This window comes from Clupea harengus, chromosome 8, assembly GCF_900700415.2.
Source record: "Clupea harengus chromosome 8, Ch_v2.0.2, whole genome shotgun sequence".
Classification (NCBI taxonomy): Eukaryota; Metazoa; Chordata; class Actinopteri; order Clupeiformes; family Clupeidae; genus Clupea; species Clupea harengus.
Genome location: NC_045159.1, coordinates 7101340 through 7123653, shown reverse-complemented (window position 1 = coordinate 7123653; position 22314 = coordinate 7101340). Strand labels below are relative to the sequence as shown.

At 45.1% G+C, this 22314-nt stretch overlaps 3 protein-coding genes across 10 annotated transcripts in view; all 3 read left to right on the top strand.

Moving 5' to 3' along the window:
• The window catches only part of ankhd1 (ankyrin repeat and KH domain containing 1), a 32552-nt gene extending 26545 nt beyond the window's left edge, over positions 1–6007 (top strand). For 2 of the 4 annotated variants that reach the window (XM_012835769.2, XM_012835768.2), the window contains exons 28-34: positions 91–240; positions 389–2037; positions 2269–2460; positions 2604–2861; positions 4678–4853; positions 4959–5123; positions 5387–6007. In XM_012835769.2, the coding sequence (XP_012691223.2) occupies positions 91–240; positions 389–2037; positions 2269–2460; positions 2604–2861; positions 4678–4853; positions 4959–5123; positions 5387–5446 (2650 nt within the window). In that variant the 3' untranslated portion in view covers positions 5447–6007. Of the gene's footprint in view, positions 1–75; positions 241–388; positions 2038–2268; positions 2461–2603; positions 2862–4677; positions 4854–4958; positions 5124–5386 lie in introns of all 4 variants that reach the window. The other 2 variants (XM_012835767.2, XM_012835766.2) reach the window with 1 other exon arrangement.
• Positions 6008–7051: 1044 nt separating this feature from the next.
• Positions 7052–10098, top strand: LOC105907418 (eukaryotic translation initiation factor 4E-binding protein 3-like). 2 transcript variants are annotated; one of them, XM_012835735.3, is made up of 3 exons: positions 7052–7390; positions 8463–8663; positions 9585–10098. In XM_012835735.3, the coding sequence occupies exons 1-3, from the start codon at positions 7249–7251 to the stop codon at positions 9614–9616; spliced, it is 375 nt and encodes a 124-aa protein (XP_012691189.2). In that variant the 5' UTR covers positions 7052–7248; the 3' UTR covers positions 9617–10098. The 2 variants fall into 2 exon arrangements, with proteins under 2 accessions (XP_012691189.2, XP_012691190.2); XM_012835736.3 differs by having other exon boundaries at positions 7054–7390; positions 8463–8627.
• An 823-nt stretch (positions 10099–10921) lies between these two features.
• Positions 10922–22180, top strand: mat2b (methionine adenosyltransferase II, beta). 4 transcript variants are annotated; one of them, XM_031571662.2, is made up of 7 exons: positions 10922–11032; positions 13077–13274; positions 13388–13502; positions 13794–13940; positions 15255–15448; positions 18028–18141; positions 21318–22180. In XM_031571662.2, exons 1-7 carry the CDS (start codon positions 10982–10984, stop codon positions 21492–21494), a joined length of 996 nt encoding a protein of 331 aa, XP_031427522.1. In that variant the 5' UTR covers positions 10922–10981; the 3' UTR covers positions 21495–22180. The 4 variants fall into 4 exon arrangements, with proteins under 4 accessions (XP_031427522.1, XP_031427523.1, XP_012691256.1 ...); XM_031571663.2 differs by having other exon boundaries at positions 10930–11032; positions 13080–13274; XM_012835802.3 differs by lacking the exon at positions 10922–11032 and adding an exon at positions 12089–12285 and having other exon boundaries at positions 13080–13274.
• Positions 22181–22314: the final 134 nt, after the last annotated feature.

The window sequence follows — 22314 nt, the reverse complement described above, 5'->3', positions numbered from 1 at the left end:
GATGGACGTGATGTGATGTGGCGTGATGTGACATGATGGATGTGAGACTCAGTCATTGATGAACTATCCTCACAGTTGCTCTGTCTCCAGATCGAAGAAGCTCTCGGTCCCGGCCTCCGTGGTCTCCCGCATCATGGGCAGAGGAGGCTGCAACATCACGGCAATCCAGGACGTGACGGGGGCGCACATCGACGTGGACAAACAGAAGGATAAGAACGGGGAGAGAATGATCACCATCAGGTACAAATCCATCACACTTCCATCACTTTCATGCTCCTTTTTTGGAAAAATTTGTTGTGACTGACATAATTCTGTTTTATGAACTGGATTAATAAAAGAATGAGTGAGGTTTCTTTTTTTTTTTTCATGTTCTTTTTCTGGATCTCAGGGGTGGCACAGAGTCCACTCGACATGCCGTGCAGCTGATCAACGCCTTGATCCAGGACCCGGCCAAAGAGCTGGAAGATCTAATCCCGCGTAACCACATCCGGCCCCCTGGCACAAGCACCAGGATGGGCTCCACCCATGCCACCTCCACGGCCTCCAGCACCACTGTTGCCAGCTCCAGGGGCCTCCCCCCTGCCGTGCCCCTTTCTGCTGCGGCCTTCCAGTCCACGGCGGCCATCGGCATCCAGCCTGGAGGTAAGCTGGGGAAGAACATGGTGTCAGGCGTGCGGCCTCCCTTCGTCTCGCTGCCTCTGGCCTACACCCACCCGCAGCTGGCGCTCCTGGCCATGCAGCAGATCCGGCACCCACGCCTGCCCATGGCGCAGTTTGGCGGCACCTTCACGCCCTCGCCCAACACGTGGGGCCCGTTCCCGGTGCGTCCGGTGAGCCCGGGTAGTGCCAACAGCTCGCCCAAACACAACAGCGGCGGCACAGCTGCTCCTCGACCTTCGCCGGCCGGCAGCGGCCACCCTGAGCACATGTCTCCTCGGGGAACAGGCGCAACCACCACCACCCCCGTCTCCTCAGCCTCTCCGCCCTCCTCTGCCCCCGCATCCTACACGCCTTCCTCTGCCAGGAAGCAGCTCTTCGCCACTGAGCCCAAGGCCGGCAGCGCGCAGCCTCAAGCCCCGGCAAACAGCGCGCAGGCTCCAGCCCCGGCAAACAGCAGCCCACCGGCCGCCCAGACGCCCGCCGCGCCAGTGACCTTCGCTCCGACCGTGCGCAGAACTCCGCCGCTTCCACCCGCCTTATTCACCTCCCCCGCGCAGCAGTCCGCAGCCAGCAGGCTGGAGCCTACCTTCGCCAACAGCAAAGACAAGCCTTCAGCCGAGCTACCAGCGCCGGCCGCTGCATCCCTCCACGAGGGCCACGGCTCTGTGGTGCCACTGCGGTCCTCCCCCACGTCCCAGCCCTTGCTGCCCTCCCCGGCAGGCGTCCGACCGCAGATGCCCTCCACTTTCTCGACCAGCGAGCCTGGCGCTGCCGTCTCCCAGGCCTGTGCCCCGCTGCCTGTCTCTCGCCCTGTGCCCACCAGCAACAGCAGCAGCAGCCCCCACACACACATCAGCAGCACCTTACCTCAGTACGTCACATCTGCGCCGGGCGTGTCGCAACGCGCGCAGAACCCTGCCTCCCTCTACCCCACGGGTGCCGGGGTGCCCATGCAGGAGCAGCAGGCGGTGTTTGTACCCTCAGGCCCTCCACAGGACCCCCACAAACCACACTCCCAGCAGCCCAGCCAGTCCCAGATTGGCATGACGCCCCACTCGATGCCCACGTCCTCTGCCGTGGGCATGATGAACGGCTCCCAGATGCACCACCAAGGGGGTAAAGCCCAACTGCCCCCGAATTATGGCCAAACCACCATGTTCAATCACTTCGGAAACATGTTTGAGAATAACCAGGTGGGCCATAATCAGATGTGGGGCTGTCAGTTGCCCAACCGGACCCCTCCGGAGCAGCCCTACAGCGGCCAGTCGGCCTACGGAGATGATGCTGGACAGCTGGATGGCGTCATGAACCCGACTGACAACTCCAAGGCACCAGGCTACCGCTGTGCCACCCAGAAAATGGGCCCCAGCGCCATTGGTGAGAAATACACCCCCCCCCAAAAGCAAATGCTCAGATCTTTATAATGAAAAATATTAAAATTGTCGGTAATCCACTTCCACATTACTGCAAAAAAAGATAATATCACTCATGTAATGCGACAGACTTGATCACATCTGCGGTGTCATTCATAGCCTATGAGTCTTCCGTTGTACAGTAGTCCATTTAAATGTGTCACTGAACATGTGATTTGCCTTGTGCTCGACTCAGGAATGCACCCTATGGACCCCTCGGGCAACCCCATGTCCTCCTCCTCCACAGCGCTCACGAGCTTCACCACGAGCATCACCGGCAGCCCCGTGTACCTGCAGGGCTCGGCCCCAGGGGGCCCCCCCTCCTTCAGCCGCCAGCACTTTTCCCCCCTCCCCTGGGGCGCCTCGTCCTCCTGCAAGAGAATCCGAGGCAAGGGGGCACTTATCCATCCATCAATCATTCGCTTCGCTAATGGAGCCTTAAGGCCAGCACCTGTGAATGTGACTGTCAGACCACCTTAAGGCACAGTGAATCAACCCAGGCTCTGTCTCTGTCTGTGTGTTTCCCTTTAGGAGAGTCACCGGTGCCCTCTGCGTCCTCTGGGCCCTCGTCTCCTCACTGCACGGCCGCCATGATGCCGCAGATCCAGGCTAAGGCCAACAACAACAACGCCAGCCAACAGGATCGCAAAGTTCCCCCACCCATAGGCACCGAGCGCTTGGCCCGCATACGGCAGACCGGCTCGGTCAACCATACTATTCTGCCCGCCAGCTACACGCCAAATGTAGGGCAGGGAGGCATCTGGTCCTTTGGTGTGGGAAGCGCCTCTGGTGAGTTTAAAAAGAAGGACAGATTGATAAATTCAAATTCACTCAACTATGGCTTGATTCATTGTCTGATGTTTTTTTTATGTAGTTACAGTTCAGAGTAGGATAATAGTACAAGTTTGGGCTGGATAGTACAGGGTCATATATGGCAAGAAATGTACTTCACCTGCGTGTGTGTGATCCAGCTTGAATAAATGCTTCACATAAGTAATCTTCTTCTCATGGAACAAAGGAAGGTTTGTCACACCGAGCAATAGCCATCATTTATAGAATGAGACTGGGAGTGAGCTCTCGAGAGCCATCTCTGGCATAGTCATTTTCGATGTGAAGTCTGAGCATTCTTTATTCACATCACAAGCGTATCTAGATTCACAGTGTTGGTGGTAAACTACAGCTAAAACTGTCCACACCAGTGGATCCCAAACTTTTCATGGCAGACCCCCCTTTGACAATGAGGAAAACATTGCTCAAATGTCCTTTAGAAAATAATCAAGGATAAAAGTGTAGTGTGGTATTTCGGTGAAAAATTGGCTTTGCCCTCACTCTGCCATCTTATGTTTCCACTATGTAGAAATGCCATGTGCTTCAGCTTTCAGATTCCAGTAGATTGACCGGGTAACGCGTGCTGATTAGAGCCTGACCGATAAAAATTGAGTAAGGGGAAAGCTGAAGATTGATCATTCAACTAAATTACCAGTGTTGTCATCATTTGTCCACCAGAGGGCGCACGGTAGCTTTGGCAACACACTTCCTAGGCCACGCATCTCGGCTAACCTCATGTGTTTACTTGGAATACACCTGAGCGTTCATATCAGCCATACCTGGCTTTGCTACAGTAAAATAAGAGCTAGTAAGTTATTATCAGTCACCATAGCTAATATTAGAGGGCAAAATAGCTGTTCCCATGCATTTGAGTTATTTAACTGATTCACTGTCTTTCTGTGTACAGTCCCTAACTGTAAGTGTCTATGCTATGGTTATCTATCCGAAACATCATTGATGAAGCCCTTCTGTGCTCGTATTGCAGGCCTAACCTATGTAATTATATTCACTTTATTGGACATAACAGCACGGCATACATGCTAGCAGCACATAGCTGGGGCAGTTCTGTTTGCCCAACCACTTTTAGCTGCTGTTGACACACAGAGTTCCATTGTCAACTCGCTTGCTGTTTGTGGTGGCCCAGTTGGCACATTATAAATGATTAGCCCATAGGGAATACACAGAAATTAACGTAATCATATTGAAACAAGCAGATTACAGAGCAGTGAGAGCTGATTTAGACCCCCCCGCCCCTTCATTTCTTTGCAGTTTCTTGTGGGTTTAAACAATGGTGTTTCCTTAAAGTACTGCATAGAGAAAGATGGCTTTTTTTTTTTAAAAGGGTGACAAATAATGGTTGAAAAATGTTTTCTTGTAGCTTGTACGGAATTGAAAGGGATAAACTGGATAAGTGAATCCATTGAAAGTAGTCATTGTGACATAAGGTGTGGGGTTAACTATCAAACAACAACAAAAAGAACTGGGCTTACCTGTACTTGTATAACTTGTCTACTTAACGAGAACCTTTGTTTAGGCTGCCAGATAATTATTTAAACAACATTATGTCCCGTCTTGATCAGAACTCTTCAATCACTACACTTTGTGTCTATGTTAAAAATGTATCCTATATTAATATAGCTCATATCATTATTGGATTTTATAAATCCTCAAATTTCGAAATTGGTATTGGTCTTAAAAATCCTGTAACGGTCGGGCTATAGTGCTGACATGGTCTGTTCTGTTCTGTTCTGTTTGGTTCTCCTCTCCTGCTCTGCAGAGCCCATGACTGGGTGGTCGCAGCCACTGATGGGAGGTCACATGATGCCCCAGCAGCTGCCGGACCAGTCAGCCTTCTCTCAGCACCAGGTCATGGAGCGTGACGACACTGGCATTGTGGCGCCCGCCAACACCTTCCACCAGTCCGTGCCCACCAGCTACATGGATTTCCCCAAGGTTCGTGTGCAAAGCTAGCCTCCAACTGAAGATGGAAGCATTTTAACACAAACTCTCCTGTTAATCTCTGGTTTTCACTCATCCTTCTCACTTTTGTATTTCAAGGGTTTGCCCATGTCTGTGTATGGCGGCACGATGATGCCCCCTCACCCCCCGCTGGCAGAGGCCCCTGGGAGCGCCATGTACAATGGTATGCATGCTGCAGACCCTGCGTGGAATCCCATCCTCAAACTGGTGCCCAACTCGGCAGACAACTCGGATCCTCAGCAGGTTAGAGCTCCGGAACCCTGCGCTCCTTTTCTTTATCACAACAAACACACCCTGCTGCATAGTCTGGCACAGTTAACCTGTGATGAAGGCGTATTGTTATTCACTCATACATAAGTCTGTCATCAATCATGTTGAGTTGAATGGATTGGTTTCTGTCTTCATAGCCCCAGTTATTTTAGATCACCTTATTAACCAAATTAATGTCAGTAGTGATTTGGCAGGATTGTGGATGCTGTTTTCCTGATGAGATCTTGTCATTGCAGGTCTGGACAGGGACATGGGCTCCACATGTCGGAAATGTACACCTGAATCATGTCAACTAAACACAACCCTAGCTGGTAAATAGTAGGACCAGTGAGAGGAAAGTAGGAAAAGGTAAAAGATTAATTAGAAAGGAGGATTTACACAATGACAAAGACTTTAACCTAAGCGTATCCCCAAATGATAAAATTATACTTTAAACTGACTTAGACCTTTTGATGTGCCTGACTAAAAAAAATAAAGAGACAGACAGAAAAAAAAAACTCTGGCGTGGGCTTTAAAGCATTTACTCTTGTCTATGAACAAACCAACTGCCTGTTTAACAGGAGACATTCTCTGCATAGTATAGCCATTTTGACATAAAAGGCCCGCAATCAGTGGAGTTGGAGGGCTCAGTAGGTCTGTGCACTATTTATACCCAGCCATGACCTAGATGATTACTCACTGAGAGAAATCAGACCTTTAGAGTGGTAAATACATGTATAATTGTTTACATACTGAAAAGGGGTTCAAAGGAGAGTAAATTTCATGTCGTATAGTGGCTCTACTTTATGTAGCCTGTATTAATGTGAAATATTTACCTTAATATTCAATAAAGATGTTCACTAAGATATTCAGTAAAATCTGCTGTCTTGGCTGTCATTTGTGGGGGAAATCCTATGCTCTGCTGGTTATTGTTTGTTGTGTGTGTGTGTAGCCTATGTCCTTTTTGGTGAATTGTAGGTTGTTTAGATGGCCAGAGCTTAGTGTGACAGCTCCATGCCCAGGACAAGAGGTTCCACTCACACCTTGGTGCAGAACAGTAAAAGAAGAAACGTCCATGTGTGTGTGCTGAAATACACATAATATAATCCCATTCAGCCAGGATAAGTGTACAATTTAAATATTTGAATTAATCAAATTGCACTAGTCACTGTACACACATTTATTCATGTAAAAGACATCGCAAACCAGTTACCTTTGTTAGTTTGAAGAACTCGCTGTTGTATGGATAGTCGTTGGTCAAATGTACCACCAGCTAGCCTAACTATGTGTTATCAACTAATTGTGCCTTGACAAATAAAAGTAACTTGGGTGCAACAAGTAGATACCTAGCCTAATGTGACACGTAATAAGTTCTTAAGTAGATTTCCGACATTTCAAATGCATGTCAGAATGAACACCAAGTGTGAACAGGAAAGTCATTAACCCGATGCTTGCAACACTGCCTTGCACTTACGTTACGCTGTAACATGAGTTGCAGAACCTGAAACCTATTGGTTTTTACACCCACATTTACAATCCAGAGCGTCATCGTGCTACACCCCAAGACGCGTACACTTCCTGTTATATAATATCCATGTTATTTAGTAAACTTTGTGTGACTTTCATTGTGCGGCAACACAAATAGTTGCCAAACTGCCATCATTGAGCTGACCTCGTCTTCGACGAGTGAATAGCCAGTTGTGAGATACTTTCGAACGCCATGGAGATGTTTTGTGGAGTTACTGTACGTATTAATATGGAGTACATAGTTCGTGGCAGGATAAACATTAACGACTGGATATGGTACAATGCAACTGAGGTGCAAGTTGGTAGCCAGTAATAAAAGGATGTTTACACAGCAGGTACAAGCATGATACACAAACAATGATCTCAGTCACCTGACGATTGCGCCATCCAACATAACCACGCCCCTTGTTTTGCTATAACATCGCACGTGGTGTGACAGTGATGCTACTTACATGAAGCAGCGCAACACGTGCTTGGAAAGTTTCGCACGGTTTCTGAGCTCTAATTAAAAAATTTTGGTGGTAGGGTTTACTCATAAAAACGACAGCATTCATTCACAACAGGAACGACGGAGTTGTTAAGTTTTCATCATATGTCAAACATGTACTCCAACGGTAGCATAGTCTCAAGCTGCCCTATTCCAAGTCGTGTAGTGCCCTCAGAAAACTGGACACAGACGCCTGAGTCTTTGGGACAGACGCCTGGAGGAACTCTTTTCTCCACCACACCTGGGGGTAAGCCGAAGACACACGTATTGACACTTCAGATTACTATATTAGTCTCAGTCCAATAAAAGTAACTTCCATTATAATTATGAAATGTAATTGATACTTTAATGTCTACAAGGGTTAGGCCTACCTTGGCAGGCCTCCAAGAGATTCAGAAGCACAAGGCTATGGACAATGAAACAGTCATTTCAACACTTAGATAAACCAGGCAGCTGAAATTCAGTATATTTTCAGAATGTTCGTCTGTGTAAATGAAGGCTTTAAACAAGTTTGACCGGTATACACTAGGTCTGCAATTACAATATGCTACAATACATCAGTCCGCCCGTCCTGAGAATCGAACCATGCTGGCACAACGTATTTTCGTGTCAAATACAGTTGTTCTTATCACTGTGCTGTTAAGCTATCTTGACGACAATGCAATTCCGGAATCGCCTATGAGGAGAACTAGTTTGACAGAACCTTTTGAAAACGTAGCTTACCAGAGTTATCACTAGTATTAAGTGCCACGTCAGTTAGAGACGGGAAGTTTTGACATGCAACATTTTCACACTCATACAGTGTCAAACATGTGCCAAGTGCAGGATATATTTAGCATTAAGACGCATAGGTTGTGGTGTGACGCTTTGGTCGCTTCACCTTGAATGTTGATATCTTCATGGATTGTTTGGTCACCGCTGGACGTTCAGCACAAGAATATGAATGGGTTTAGCATGTACGAATTTTTTTTCACATGGGTAGGTCATGTACCGATAGTGACTGGACCGAAGCCATTACATGTACATTAGATGTGATTGGTGAGGTAGTGACCTGCCTTTGTACCACATCAGGACATGAATTAAAAAGTTGATGAAACTTCATACTACCTCCACTCCCCCTGCACACCATTATGAAGTCTTACTGCTGGTTGTAAAACATCCTGTCTCTTCAAAATCCGAATGCAAACCACTGCTGAAAAGCAGATTAATTGCATACCAGATACGCTACCAGATTTGATCTCTTTGTTTTAGTTAAATGCAGTTCATTCCATCTGCATGATTATTGGATTCTGTACTCAGACAAAAACAATTCTCAACAGGAACCAGAATTGTCTACGACAGGAAGTTTCTGCTGGGTTGTAGGAACTCTCCACTGGCTCGCACCCCTCCCTCCTGTTTACCACAGATACCAGGGGTTACCATGCCCACGGTGCACCCCATGGGGAAGTTGGAGGAACTGGATGAGAGCAGCAAAGACCTCCCAGGTGAGATGGGTATCCTTTCTCATCCAACAGCCTCAGGTAAAAGCATGAAGACCTGGCTGCTCTCACGCTCAGGCAGGGAGGGGGGTGGGGGGTCTGTGTGTGTGTGCGAGCGAGCGAGAGAGTTTGTTTTGCGTACTGTGCATGTGAAAAAGAAGAAACCTGAAGGATTAATGTCTGTAAGTCTTGCTTTGTGAATTTTGTATTAAAGAATAGGTGGGTTATAATCAGGGTGTGATTTGTCCAGGCTGGATCCCCACCCCATATATATATCCCTGCCTCTGCTGAATTGTTTTTATCCCAGATGGGAACTAAATTTAAAAAAAATCTAGAAATATTACAACTGAAAATGCGACCACAGGCGCTTGATAGGATGGAGGAACTCCCAGGCTGAGGGGAACTCCCAGGCTGACTCTTAACAATGTGATGAACAAGTTGGCATTAACAAATAACAAGGACAAGTCTATTATGAAACGGTAAAAGATGCGTTTTAACATATTAATGTCTGACATCGGCTGTATCCAACCTGCTTGTATGCACACCTGGCCTTTGCCTTTATGTTAGCTACTAAAATCAGCTAGTGCACGCTTTAACAGCAGCAAAAAAATAGTTTTCATAGTCTACTGTATATGGCTCTGTAATTTGTGATTTATTTTCGTAAATAAAAAAAGTTTCAAAAACATCCCTCCTTCCCTTTTGAGAAATCGCACCCTGGTTATAATACAATTACATTAGCACATGACGAGTTTCAAGGTGAACGAGCAATGCAGTATGTGAGAAAAGTAAACAGAGGTACACCTGATTTGCTCTTTTTGGCAAGGCTGGCATAGGGACTGGGGGCAGTCAATGTGGCGGCGGGTTTGCTTTATGTTCTCTGAAGGAAGGTCTCAGTGACCCACACTATGATAAGTTCTGAGAACCCTGACCCCCTTTCCCCCCCCCCCATTTCTCTTCCTGCAGCTGACGACAGCCAGTTTGTGATGGACATGTGAGCTGTCAACTTGTTCCCATGGAGAAAACATGAGTTGTTTGACCTTGAGAGGTTACATTCTGGATGTCCTCTTTTTTGAATTCTTACAGACAAAACACACAACGGGTTCGATCGAGTTGAAATCTGCATAGAAATGTAGATTTTCAAGATTTGAAAGTAAGATGGTCAGATTACAGTCTGTGGGAAGGAAACATTAATACCCTGCGGTGGTTTAAAGGGGTCCTTCATCTGCTTATGCTGGGTGTTGGCTGTTACTTTTTCTTTGTCACAAGTAAGAGTTGAAATATCCAGTTGTGTCTTTGTGTGGTTTTAGGCAAATTGCAGGTTTTTAAATATATGTAATTTCATGTAAACCACAATAAGGATTATGAAGGTTACCTCAGGCTTCTGTGTGTCAGGAGCTATGAGTGTTTGTACACCGTGTTGTTCAAATTCAGATGAGGGTGATGGTTGTACTTTAAGGTAATAAAAAGCACAAAACAATCCCTGTTTTGTCTTTCTTTTTTAAAGTTCAGATGTAGAACTCATTAGAATTCATATCCAGCCACTAGTTTTTATTCAGTGTACAAATCCTTCAACAAGCAACAAAACCATGCTAAATGTCTGTAAATATCTGAGGGACAAAAAGTGTTTATCCTATCACAGCTCAGCTGCTCCAAACATTACTTATCACATTTTGCTGTGGCTAGTGAACGCGTGTCACCTGTGGTTTCCTATGACGTCTTGAACCTGAAAACCTACCAGATGTTATTATCACAAAGAGATGTAGTGGGCTCAGTCAAATATTTGAAGAGGCCACTGTAGGTATGGAGTGTCCATAAATAGACGCTACATAAGACGCGGCACACTCACTCGGTTTACAGAAAGCCTATGTCAAATGTATTAAAGTAATATTCAAACTGCCATTTGATACGTGTCAGTTGAATGGCCTGATGTCTCAGGGGGAATCATACATTTATCAATAGATTATCTTCATGTAAAATCATTCTCATGTTGGTTGACATTTTGTCTGTCTTCTTTGCGTTGGTGAAACGTTGCATTCATGAGCATACGCACGACACGCACATGGACTAGGATGAAAGGTGAATGAAGACCTCCATCTAGTGCCAATACATGGTTCTGCTGTTCTAAAGGAGTTGATGTCGAGAACCTAAGAGGTACGTATCACATTGTTACTTTGAGAATTCTTTGACAAGGTTCTAATTATTGTTACATTTATTGGGTACTATCTGCATGCAATATTCAACCGAGAAATGCATCGATTCTCATGGAGTTGCGCAATTCATACGCAGAACAGTCCTCATGAATGATTCAAAATTGACGTACTGGTGATGATTCGTGATTCTGAAAATCACCGGGTTGCTGAATGAATCAGGTGCAGGGGAAAATGCCTTTATTTGAGTATGCGGACTATGAGGTAATGAAAAACAGCGTGAAGCTGAAACTGTTATAGATCACATGTAGTACTGTGTGTGTATGGTAACTTCAGTCTGGTAATAGTGTAAAGCGAGTTAAGTAGCCGATGATCGCAAACAATACTACGGCAGAACTGTCCTTGTGTTGTGAACGCCTGTAGCAGTGCTGTTCTCCTCTCGTGTGCTACTTCAACACCGTATCGTGGTCTGTGTTGTGGCAAAACATTGATTTTAATCTTTAATCCCAAATTCCTTGGTTGTGAGCTAACTATAGCTAGATGATATGCGCTGGCTTAGTGGTTAGTTTGCATGAACTGCGGAGCTGGTTTCCGAAAAAGTGATTAGACAGAATTTTAGTAGTTATTGCATTTCTTTGTTGTATCCACTGGTCCGAACTTAATCGGAATACACAACACTAGAGTCACATCAAAAAGGAAACACAGATATCAAGTAAGTCTGCGTAGACACATTGCAGACATGATGTAGCACAGTTGGGTCTGTCAAAGTAGTAGTGCAACAGTGACGCAAAACCTACAGTATTTATAGTTCGTGAATAGGTATAGCTAAAGCTGCACTGCTGTCCATCACGATTATATGACAAACTTATGTAGCCTACTCCTCAATGTCAAACACGCCGACTGGTTCGGAACAGGAAACAGCTGATGCCTCGAAGATGATCGGGACCGCAGCAACATATAATGGCAATAAGGAAAGGAAGTTGCGGTCGCGGGCAATATTTATGTCAACTGAAAGCTGAAAATTAGCTGCATGAAAGACAAAGATAGTAATGAATAAATATGATAGCAGTGAATAACATGCAAATCAAAATAAACGTAGAATGACAAATTCAATAATAGATACTTTTCTTTCTTGTACTATATTAGCCGTAAGTGCATTCAAATAAAATGATGGGTGGTACATTTGAATTAAAACTAAAACTAAATAAAGAAGGGTTCTTAAAAAATGTGAACAGGTTGTATAAACACGTAATGTCAACAATTATCCAACTGTTGTTTAGGAAAGACCTTTCTTTTGAAATTGTACGATCAGATTTCACCCGGAAGTTTTGATTGTTGAAGTTATTGTTGCATCTTTCAGACAGCCCCACTGGACGGTCTGAGAGCTCAGTTGCGCATCAGAAATAACGTTTTTCTTACGACGGTATGAGAGTTTCTGCTGTCGTGACATAGAAATGTGCGAGAAGGAAAGTGAACTTAAGATTGAATTTTCCCCAGGGCATGTGGAATTAATAAAGGTGAGCTTTATAATTTAGGTGAGGCTCTAGTAACAACACGTGCATGCTAGCTAGCTGCTCATTGAAAATAAAGTCTCTGGTGGGACCCTGTCGTCTCTTTTAGGGGAAAATTCTAGATGGGGCATAATTTATATTTGAGTAGTGGAAAGTCTACTTTAGGAAATACTTCGGGAATTGACAGGAGCATAGGCGATGCTTTGAAAATATTGAGTGGGTGGGATCTGCTTCTGCACCCCATAGTCAATACAGTAGTCACGAAAGGGTCACTCGTAAGCTCTCCATCAGCTAGGCTGCAATGATATAACGCTGCTGAAATGTCAGTTTCAGAGGAACTCCTTGCCGTTTGTAGACACACATTTTACGAGTCTTATGTAATGCGATTATTTTTGGTGCAGCATTACAGGTTATTGTGTAGCTGCATCGCGCTATGCCTCCAACTGCAATTTTGTTAACCATATGGAAAGAACTGGATTCACTTCTCAATTCAAATTCTCAATATAACTGTCTTACACATAAAGATCGAATTTAAATTACACAGGTATGTTTTACTGAATAGATTATCCCAGATTATCACTGATTGACAAGTGTTAAATGCTGTGTGAGTTTTCTGTTCTGACGTAAATAGTATGAGGTAGAATAGTCTAGTTATGAAGTTCAACCCTAGGTTTGCTGTTTCTAATTGCAGGTGTAAGTCTCATCTACAGTGAGAGGGTTGGCATGTTTTCAAGTAGCATGTAGTAAACAATTTGAAGCACTTGGTGAAGCATTTTAAATTGTGGCTGTTCTCTTAGCAGGAGAATGTGGCAATCCCATACAGACGCGTGCTAGTAACAGGTGCCACGGGGCTACTTGGTCGCGCTGTGTATGAAGAGTTCCAGAACAATGCCTGGGATTCTCTGGGTTGTGGCTACACACGGGCACGTCCTCGTTTTCTCAAGTGCAACTTGCTGGATGAGGAGGCCTTGCGGTCAATAATCCAGCAGTTTCAGGTATGTTGCACCAGATAAGCACTAAGTATCACCCCCAGTAATATTATATCAAAACAGTCTAGGATGACCTTTTACTTACACACACATTATTGCCCTCTGTTGTTTTTCTACAGCCCCATGTGATTGTACACTGTGCCGCAGAGAGGAGGCCAGATGTGGTGGAACGCCACACTGAAGCTGCCTTCAACCTCAATGTCCATACATCAGCCACCCTGGCTAAAGAGGCAGGTCAGTCAAGCCATGGTTTAGTCTCATGGCAAGGTTGTGACATGTTAAGAAGACCTCCCTGGTGTTCCTTATGTGGCTGGGCTGTAATGGTCCACGTACATAAATGCTGTTGTTTTACAGATGTCTTACCTCTCATTATTATTACCTTACCGCTGTGTTGAATGTGAATGGTTGTGTGCTGTTTGTGTTTGCTATGACGCCGAACCCATGAGATAAGATGAACCCGAGAAAAAACAGCAGTCTAAATACTTTCCGAGCATGCCTCTTATGTGTTGTTAAATGTTCTTACAGCTGGGATCTTTCTCATCTACATCAGCACTGATTATGTGTTTGATGGCCGTAACCCTCCCTATGGAGAGAATGATGCCCCCAATCCCTTAAATCTCTACGGCAAATCCAAGCTGGAGGGAGAGAGGGAAGTCCTGAGACATAACCCAGGTCTGTAAGCCGTCCTTATCTCCTGATCTCCCGTCCAATTCTAAATAGTAATCTATATGGCACCTAGAGTTGAATGTGAGATGTCAATGTGTGTGGTAGGTTCATAACTGCTCTGATGTAAGCATTGTATAACATTGTCCACTTGATATGCCTGCATGTCATCCAAGTTATGATGGCATATCATGACACTGAGAATGTGATCTTAGACATGGACCGATCAGGTTCTGCACAATGCACAGTGCTGGGTCTGTCTCAAATGACCTGCTGCTCACAGCTGACTCTCAGGGCTGTTCCATTTTAGTTCTCTCTGATCTTCCAGAAGCAATGAATACAGTGGACCAAAGCGTGGCGCTTGGGGGATGGCGCTTCAGTGGTTTGCCTCCTGTTTATGTAATAGGTCCTTTGTGGTCAATACAGATGGCAACTCATCAAATGTTGTCACCCTCTCGTTTGATTCTAGGTCCCCTTCTGTTTCGCACTCAATCTACTGCCCCTTGGGGCAAATATTTGAAAGCATGGGATCTATCGCTGCAAAGCACATGACCCCTCAGATGTATCTACCTCTCAGTCTTGGTCATGATGGTCTGCTGCCCCGTTCTGACTGCCTTGAGGATTTCAAATTATATACTGGATGGGAAATAGCTTCCTCATACTTAATGAAAACAAGACAAAGGTTATTATCTTTGGTTCCCAACCGCTAGTGTTGGCACTAGTAGTGTACTTGGTCCACTTACACTATACAGAAAGCCTGTTGTACAGAACTTTGAGGTGTTTTTTGACTCCGACTTAAAATTTGAAAAGCAAATAAATTCTGTAGTAAGTGCCTAATTTTTTCAGCTAACAATCATTGCTAAAGTGTGGAATTTCCTTTTCCCAATAGACTGAGAAGGTGCATGCTTTTATATCTTTAACTCTAACTTGTTTGTTGTTTTTTTTTATTGCGTTTTATCATTTTGATTGTTTTATTCTGTTCTATTTTTTTTTTTAAATGTATGGTTTATGTATCTGTTTATTTTTTCTCTTGTCCTTCTCTTATTCTTTCATTTTATTGCTTTTATATATCTTATATGTTTTTTTATTATGTCTTTTGAATAATTTTTACTCTTTATTATTCTTTTATTTTACTGTCATTCTTTTATTTTACTTGATTCATCTTAATTTGAAAGCTGTTTAGGACACCTCCTATTGTTTTTAAATGTGCTATATAAATAAACGTGTCGTGACTTGACCTGACATGCATGTTGTACTTGTCTTTGATTTGGATAAGAATATTTGCTGTCGGTGATGTAAATGTGTCGCCTTTGTTTGTGCCAGGGGCCGTCATCCTGCGGGTGCCCATCCTGTACGGTGAGGTGGAGCGTGTGGACGAGAGTGCGGTGACCGTGCTGTGGAACCGCGTGCAGGAGGGAGCGGAGAGCTGCACCATAGACCACTGCCAGCAGCGCTTCCCCACGTACTGCAAAGACGTGGCCCGGGTCTGCAGGCAGATGGCCGAGAGAAGAACGCAGGTCAGTGGGTTTCAAACACCAAGTATCGATTCATAGGTTAATTATATAGAATTATATAGAACTACCAAGTCGTCTTAATCTCCACATGTTATTTAATTCACTATGTTCTTATCATCTCTTTTGCATACTACATTTACATTTAGTCATTTAGCAGACGCTTTTGTCCAAAGCGACGTACAAGGGAGAGAACAGTCAAGCGAAGAGCAATACAAAACATGGTGTAACAATAAATACTACTTTACATAAGAATTAGAAAAACGACCTAGAAAGGAAAAAGAAGTGCAGGAATGTAACTGCTGAAGTGCAAGTTAAGCGCTAGTCAAGGTGCCAGTTAGGAAGGGAGGTGCTCTCTGAAGAGTTGGGTCTTCAAAAGCTTCTTGAAGGTAGAGAGGGACGCCCCTTCTCTGGTAGTACTAGGCAGTTCGTTCCACCAACGTGGAACTACAAATGAGAATAGTCTGGATTGCCGTGCTTGCACAGACGGCAGTGCCAAACGACGCTCACTAGACGAGCGCAGCGTCCTGGGTGTAACATTTGCCCTTACAAGAGCATGTAGGTAGGTGGGAGCAGAATCAGCAAGCACTCTGTAGGCAAGCATAAGTGACGTGAACTTAATGCGAGCAGCTACCGGCGGCCAGTGGAGCTCAATGAGTAGCGGGGTGACGTGTGCCCTTTTCGGTTGGTTGAACACCAGACGCGCCGCCGCGTTCTGGATCATCTGTAGTGGTTTCACCACGCAAGCCGGCAGGCCCATTAGGAGGGCGTTGCAGTAGTCAAGGCGGGAACTCACCAAGGTTTGCACCAGCAGCTGGGTGGCATACTGGGTTAGGTACAGCCTGATTTTGCGGATGTTGTATAGCGCAAAGCGGCACAACCTGGAGACAGAGGCGATGTGGGCCGTGAAGGTCAGTTGGTCATCAATAATGACCCCCAGGTTTCTTGCTGTTTTGGATGGAACAAGAGATAAAGAGTCAATATTGATATTGATGTTATGGTGGATGACCTGTTTGGCTGGGAAGACCATCAGCTCCGTTTTGGCCAGGTTCAGCTGAAGGTGGTGATTTTTCATCCATGTGGATATATCAGCAATACAGTCCGAGATCCGCGCCGAGACCGTGGTGTCCTCAGGAGGGAAAGACAGAAACAGTTGAGTATCATCGGCATAACAGTGATAGGAAAACCCATGCGAGCGGATGATAGGGCCCAATGAGGTGGTGTAAATGGCAAAGAGAAGTGGTCCCATCACCGAGCCTTGGGGCACCCCAGTGGTGAGGCGGTGAGGTACAGACAGCTGACCTTGCCATGAGACGTTGAACGAGCGCCCAGTGAGGTAGGATTCAAACCAGGAGTGCGCATTGCCAGAAATGCCCATACTTGACAGTATGGACAGAAGGATGTGGTGGTTGACTGTATCAAACACAGCTGATAAGTCAAGCAGGACGAGAGCCGAGGATTGAGCTGCTGCTCTAGCTGTTTTTAAGGCCTCCGTTACAGACAACAGGGCTGTTTCGATGGAGTGACCGCTTTTGAATCCAGACTGGTTTGGATCGAGGAGATTGTTCTTTGACAGGAACTCGTGACCTGTTTGGAAGCTGCTCTCTCAATGGTTTTAGATAGGAGCGTGAGAAGTGAGACCGGTCGATAGTTTTCCACCTGAGTGGGATCGAGAGACGGCTTCTTGAGCAGCGGCATTACCCGAGCCACTTTGAAAAGAGAAGGAAATGTTCCAGAATTAAATGAAGCATTAATCACCTGTGTTATTGCCGGTAAGACGGCAGGCGATATGGCTTGAAGGATGTTGGATGGGATGGGGTCCAGCGGGCATGTAGTTGGACGGCTGCCTGTTAGGATTTTGGAGACCTCACTCTCGCTGAGAGGGATGAAAGAAGGAAATGATGAGCCATTGACGATTGCGCCCTTAGGGGGGGGAGACAGTTGGTGGAACTGTTTCCTGATGGCTGCCACTTTCTCTGTGAAAAAGGAAGCAAAGTTATCAGCAGTGAGGTTAGTAGCTGGGGGAGGAGGAGGAGGGTAGAGCAGAGTTTTGAAGGTGGAGAATAGTTTCCGAGCGTCAGTTGCATCGTTGATCTTGTCATTGAAAAAAGTCTTCTTAGCAGCAGTGATGCTGGATGAGAAGGAGGCCAGCAGTGTCTGGTAGCTTGCAAGATCGTCCAGTGCTGCAGATTTGTTTCACTTTCTCTCAGCCGCTCTGAGATTGGAGCGCTGCGTTCGGAGGGTATCACTCAGCCACGAATGAGACTGGGTAGATCGAGCAGGTCTGGTGGAAAGTGGACACAAACTGTCCAAGCATGAGCTCAGAGTGGAGCAGAGAGATTCTGTGGCATCGTCGACACCTAGTGAGGAGAAAGTGGATAAAGGTGGAAGAGCAGAAGAAACCAGAGAGGAAAAGTGGGTGGGAGAGAGGTTGCGGAGGTTGCGCCAGAACGAGACCATCGGAGGGGGGACAGAGGGTTGCTCATATACTTGTTGCACATACTGTTGTGCTTAATACACAAATACAAATATTATCTTTCTATTGACTTACTTGATTTAAAAAGTACGTGTATGTTTTCTCCCAGGAGCCCACATTGCAAGGCATCTTCCATTATTCTGGTAAAGAGCAAATGACCAAATACGAGATGTCGTGTGCAATAGCTGATGCGTTTAATCTACCCAGCAGCCACCTCATACCGGTAAGTACCTTTTTTTTATAACTCATATTTCTCTGTCTGTCTCATTTCCTTGGCTAACTGCAACACCAGTATGTCAGACTCAGGAATCTACCTAGACATGGCAGTTGTTTCCATTGTGCAACAGGTATTCTGTACTGATGTTGTTCCCAAGCAGTGATCTCGTGTTCTCCACATATTCTCTTCATTCTCTTCAATGGCCCCATGTGGTGTGCCCACAAGAACCAGCTTCCAGGTCTTTGTCCTTTAGTGGACTGCAGACTGCATAGTGTCTTGAGTGGAACACAGTGCAGGTCTTCTGAACACACCATTTGTGCCTGCGGGTGGCACTGAGTTGTTGTTTTCCTCCTCCAGCTTAGTCCTCTGTTGGTGTAAACATCGGTGCTGTAATCAGAACTGTGTTTAGCAGAGATGAAACTCAGTCAAACTTGCATTTACAGTTCTAGTCCTATAGAGGGAGGTATTGATCAGTTCTCCTCACTGAAGTTGTTATTCCAATTTATTGGCTGCTTGTGGCTGAGCTACAGTCACTCCCTTCAAGCAGTGGTTCGTTTGGCCAGGTGTTAATAGCTACCTCTTTGGGTATTTTGTCTTGAGGCATTGCCAATTGTGTCTGTACTTTCTGATGCCTCTGTCTCTAGGTCCTGCCGCTTTGCGCTATTCAACATCCGCAAAATCAGGCCGTACCTAACCCAGTATGCCACCCAGCTGCTGGTGCAAACCTTGGTGAATTCCCGCCTTGATTACTGCAACGCCCTCCTAACGGGCCTGCCGGCTTGCGTGGTGAAACCACTACAAATGATCCAGAACGCGGCGGCGCGTCTGGTGTTCAACCAACCGAAGAGGGCACACGTCACCCCGCTTCTTATTGACCTCCACTGGCTGCCTGTAGCTGCTCGCATTAAGTTCAAGTCACTTATGCTTGCCTACAGAGTGCTTGCTGGTTCTGCTCCCACCTACCTAAATGCTCTTGTAAGGGCAAATGTTACACCCAGGATGCTGCGCTCTTCTAGTGAGCGTCGTTTGGCACTGCCGTCTGTGCAAGTACGGCAGTCCAGACTATTCTCATTTGTAGTTCCACGTTGGTGGAATAAACTACCCAGCACTACCAGAGCAGGGGCGTCCCTCTCTACCTTTAAGAAGCTTTTGAAGACCCAACTCTTCAGAGAGCACTTCCCGTCCTAACTGGCACTTCGACTAGTGCGTAACTTGCAATTACAGCAGTTACATTTCTGCACTTCTTTCTTTCTTTTTTATTTCATTTTGTTATATTTCTTATGTAAAGTAGTATTTATTTATTGTTACACCAGGTTCTATTGCTCGTAGCTTGAATATTCTCTCCCTTGTACGTCGCTTTGGACAAAAGCGTCTGCTAAATGACTAAATGTAAATGTAAAGCAGGTCTTTATAGCTTTTTCTTCTTGTCTTTGAGGAGTTACACCTTCTGGCTTTGTGTCCCCTCTTTCCACATGAAAAACAAACAAAGTTCTGCTTTTCTGATCTGTTGTCTTTGCAGTTCCTTGCTATGTGTCCCTCTTTTTCACATGAGTAACAGACAATGCCTTGATGTCTCCTTCCTTTGTCTTGGCAATGTCTTGTGATGTGACCCTCTTCTCCATACGCATAGCAAACAAAGTCTTCATGCCTTCCCCCATTACCTGGTTGCCAATTGGAAGAACTAGAGGATTCCGGCCCTCTTTGTTTCCTGTTCTGTTAGGAAAGCTTACTTCCTATAGCTGCAGCTGGGTGGGATTTCTTAGAAGTGGCTTGATTTTTGTAAAATCGTGTCATTTTAGCAATAATCTCATCGTAGTCTGAGGGATTATTCACAAGAAAAAAAACCTTTATTTTGAAAAATGAGAACATCTGGGCATTCTCCTCTGTTGTTTCTGTTGAGCCTTCATGTGTGGCTAAGGATGGATGTGGAGCCACTGAAATCCACTGCTTTGCAAAGGCATTACATGATGTAGTTTTTTACTTGAATATACAGAAACTGGGCTGTGGAGGACATTTGTATGGTGTGTTGAGTCAAATTTTCAGAGGTTTTACATAAAGTATGTCAATATCAGAAGCCATGAAAGACCCTTTATGCCATGTCTGCGACCAATTTGAACAGGCATGGTGGATGATCACTACAAGCCTAGAGACATGCATAATCTGAAATAGTTTTTTAAATTTTGATTTAAGGCATCTAGATGGCAGAGTGCTGATACATGGAACTAATGTCAACTCATTTCTGTCATACCCTATGGACATTTGATTTGCCCTTATATGATAAGCATACTGCTCAGGTGCTCACATGCTAACCAACCAGAAAAGGTGTTGATGTTCTTAGAATAGCATTGCATTGCATATTGAATTCGTATCACACATACACACATTGCGATAGACACATACGTTTGTGTTGCGTTAATTAAATGAGGGTGGTCTTTTCATTGCACAGTGCTGTAGATCCAAACTTGAACACGTAAACATGGCCCTTGGGACCAGAGCAACACTTGTTTGTGACTTCCGAGCTGTCTAAAACTTAGTGGCCCTGCCTTAACGTGTCTTTAGTGGCTACGTTCTGTGTAGCTAGACCCATTTAATGTTGTGCCTGTTAGTGCAAATGTTAGTGCACAGAAATCAAAGAAGCCCCTTGATAGGTGAAAATTCACCCTAGTTACCTCAGGACTCCGGAGCTGCATATAAGTATATTTATTAGACAAACAACAATTGCAATCGGGCTCACTCCCAGCACAAGGCTGAAAGTGAAGCAATCATAAACACATCGCACAAGGTTTATATAGACAGAAGTTTAGCGTTCAGTAGGGATAACCACGTGGTGGATTTCTGACGTCCGAGGCACGGATGGAAGTTTTGCAAGGTCGGAAGAAGCACAGTTCGACCCTTCTTATCACTTCTGGTCTAAACATGCTCTTGTACATATGCAGACTAAGTGACACCTAATAATCCAAGTTACACACATGCAGAAAAGCCATGTTCCTGCTTTCATAAGCACATGATTCATACAAGGTAATTAATAATACAAAGCACTTGATTATTATATTCTTAAGTCATTAACAGTGTTTGGAAATTATCTCCATCACCCCTCTGCTAACGAGCTTGGTGTATAGTGCATTGGTTATTGTGACTGCTGTAATGTGACGTGTGTGTGTGACGTTTGTGTGTTTTTTCAGCTGACAGAGCAGCCTGCGGGTGCCGGGGCGCAGCGTCCTCAGAACGCCCAGCTGGAGTGCTCACGGCTGGAGGTGCAGGGCCTGAGCGTGGAGCCCACCCCCTTCAAGACGGCCATCAGGGATGTCCTCTGGCCCTTCCTGCAGGACAAGCGCTGCAGGCAGACCGCCTTTCACTGAGGAGCGAACATACATGGCACTAGAGAGAAAGAATGCATTCCTAAAGCAGTAGTGATCTTTCATGTGTCATGGGGTAGTTTAGCTGAGGTTACCGGTTGAGTGTTTGCACAGTTATTTTCCTCATCCTGTATTCACTGGACCTGTGATGGTTCATACAGACACACAGACTCTGACTACTTTGGACTTGTTTATGTTTCTGTCCATAAAGTAATATTGATAATCATTGCGATTTGGGGATCCCAATTCTGTCATTTTATTTTCAAACAAATGTTTGTTTGCGGGTGTTGGCTTTTGTTTTGGGTCTACCAGTTCATAATACTGTCTCATCATGGTTTGTTCCACCTGGTTGATGGTGGATGTGATGTCTGTGCTAGCAGGCCTACCTAAATGATATCATCCCAAAACTGAGTAAGTTTGAGAAAGTGTTGACTGTGGAGCTTGTCAGACTACTTAATCTAAACACTGAGTGTGCAAAAGTTGGGAGTTGCTACGTTTACTTTCCTGAAGGAACTGTCAAGAACACTAATGTTTTCAATTCTGGGGTTGAGCCCTTTGCAAGCACTGTTTTCTCACGTGGCGTGGAGTGACCACCAATTATATACAAGATTTAAATACTTTTATTTGATTGAGCATCTGGATATATATGCTTGAATAAAAAAGTACTATTGAAAAAAAAAAAAAAAAAAGTTTTTTTATTTCCTGGATGGTTATATATGTAAGGGATAAAGTATATTCTGGCGGTCATTATCTAAAAATGAATCCCGATGGGACAAACAGGACCCCGACGCGCAGCGGAGCCGTATAATAAATATGGATATGA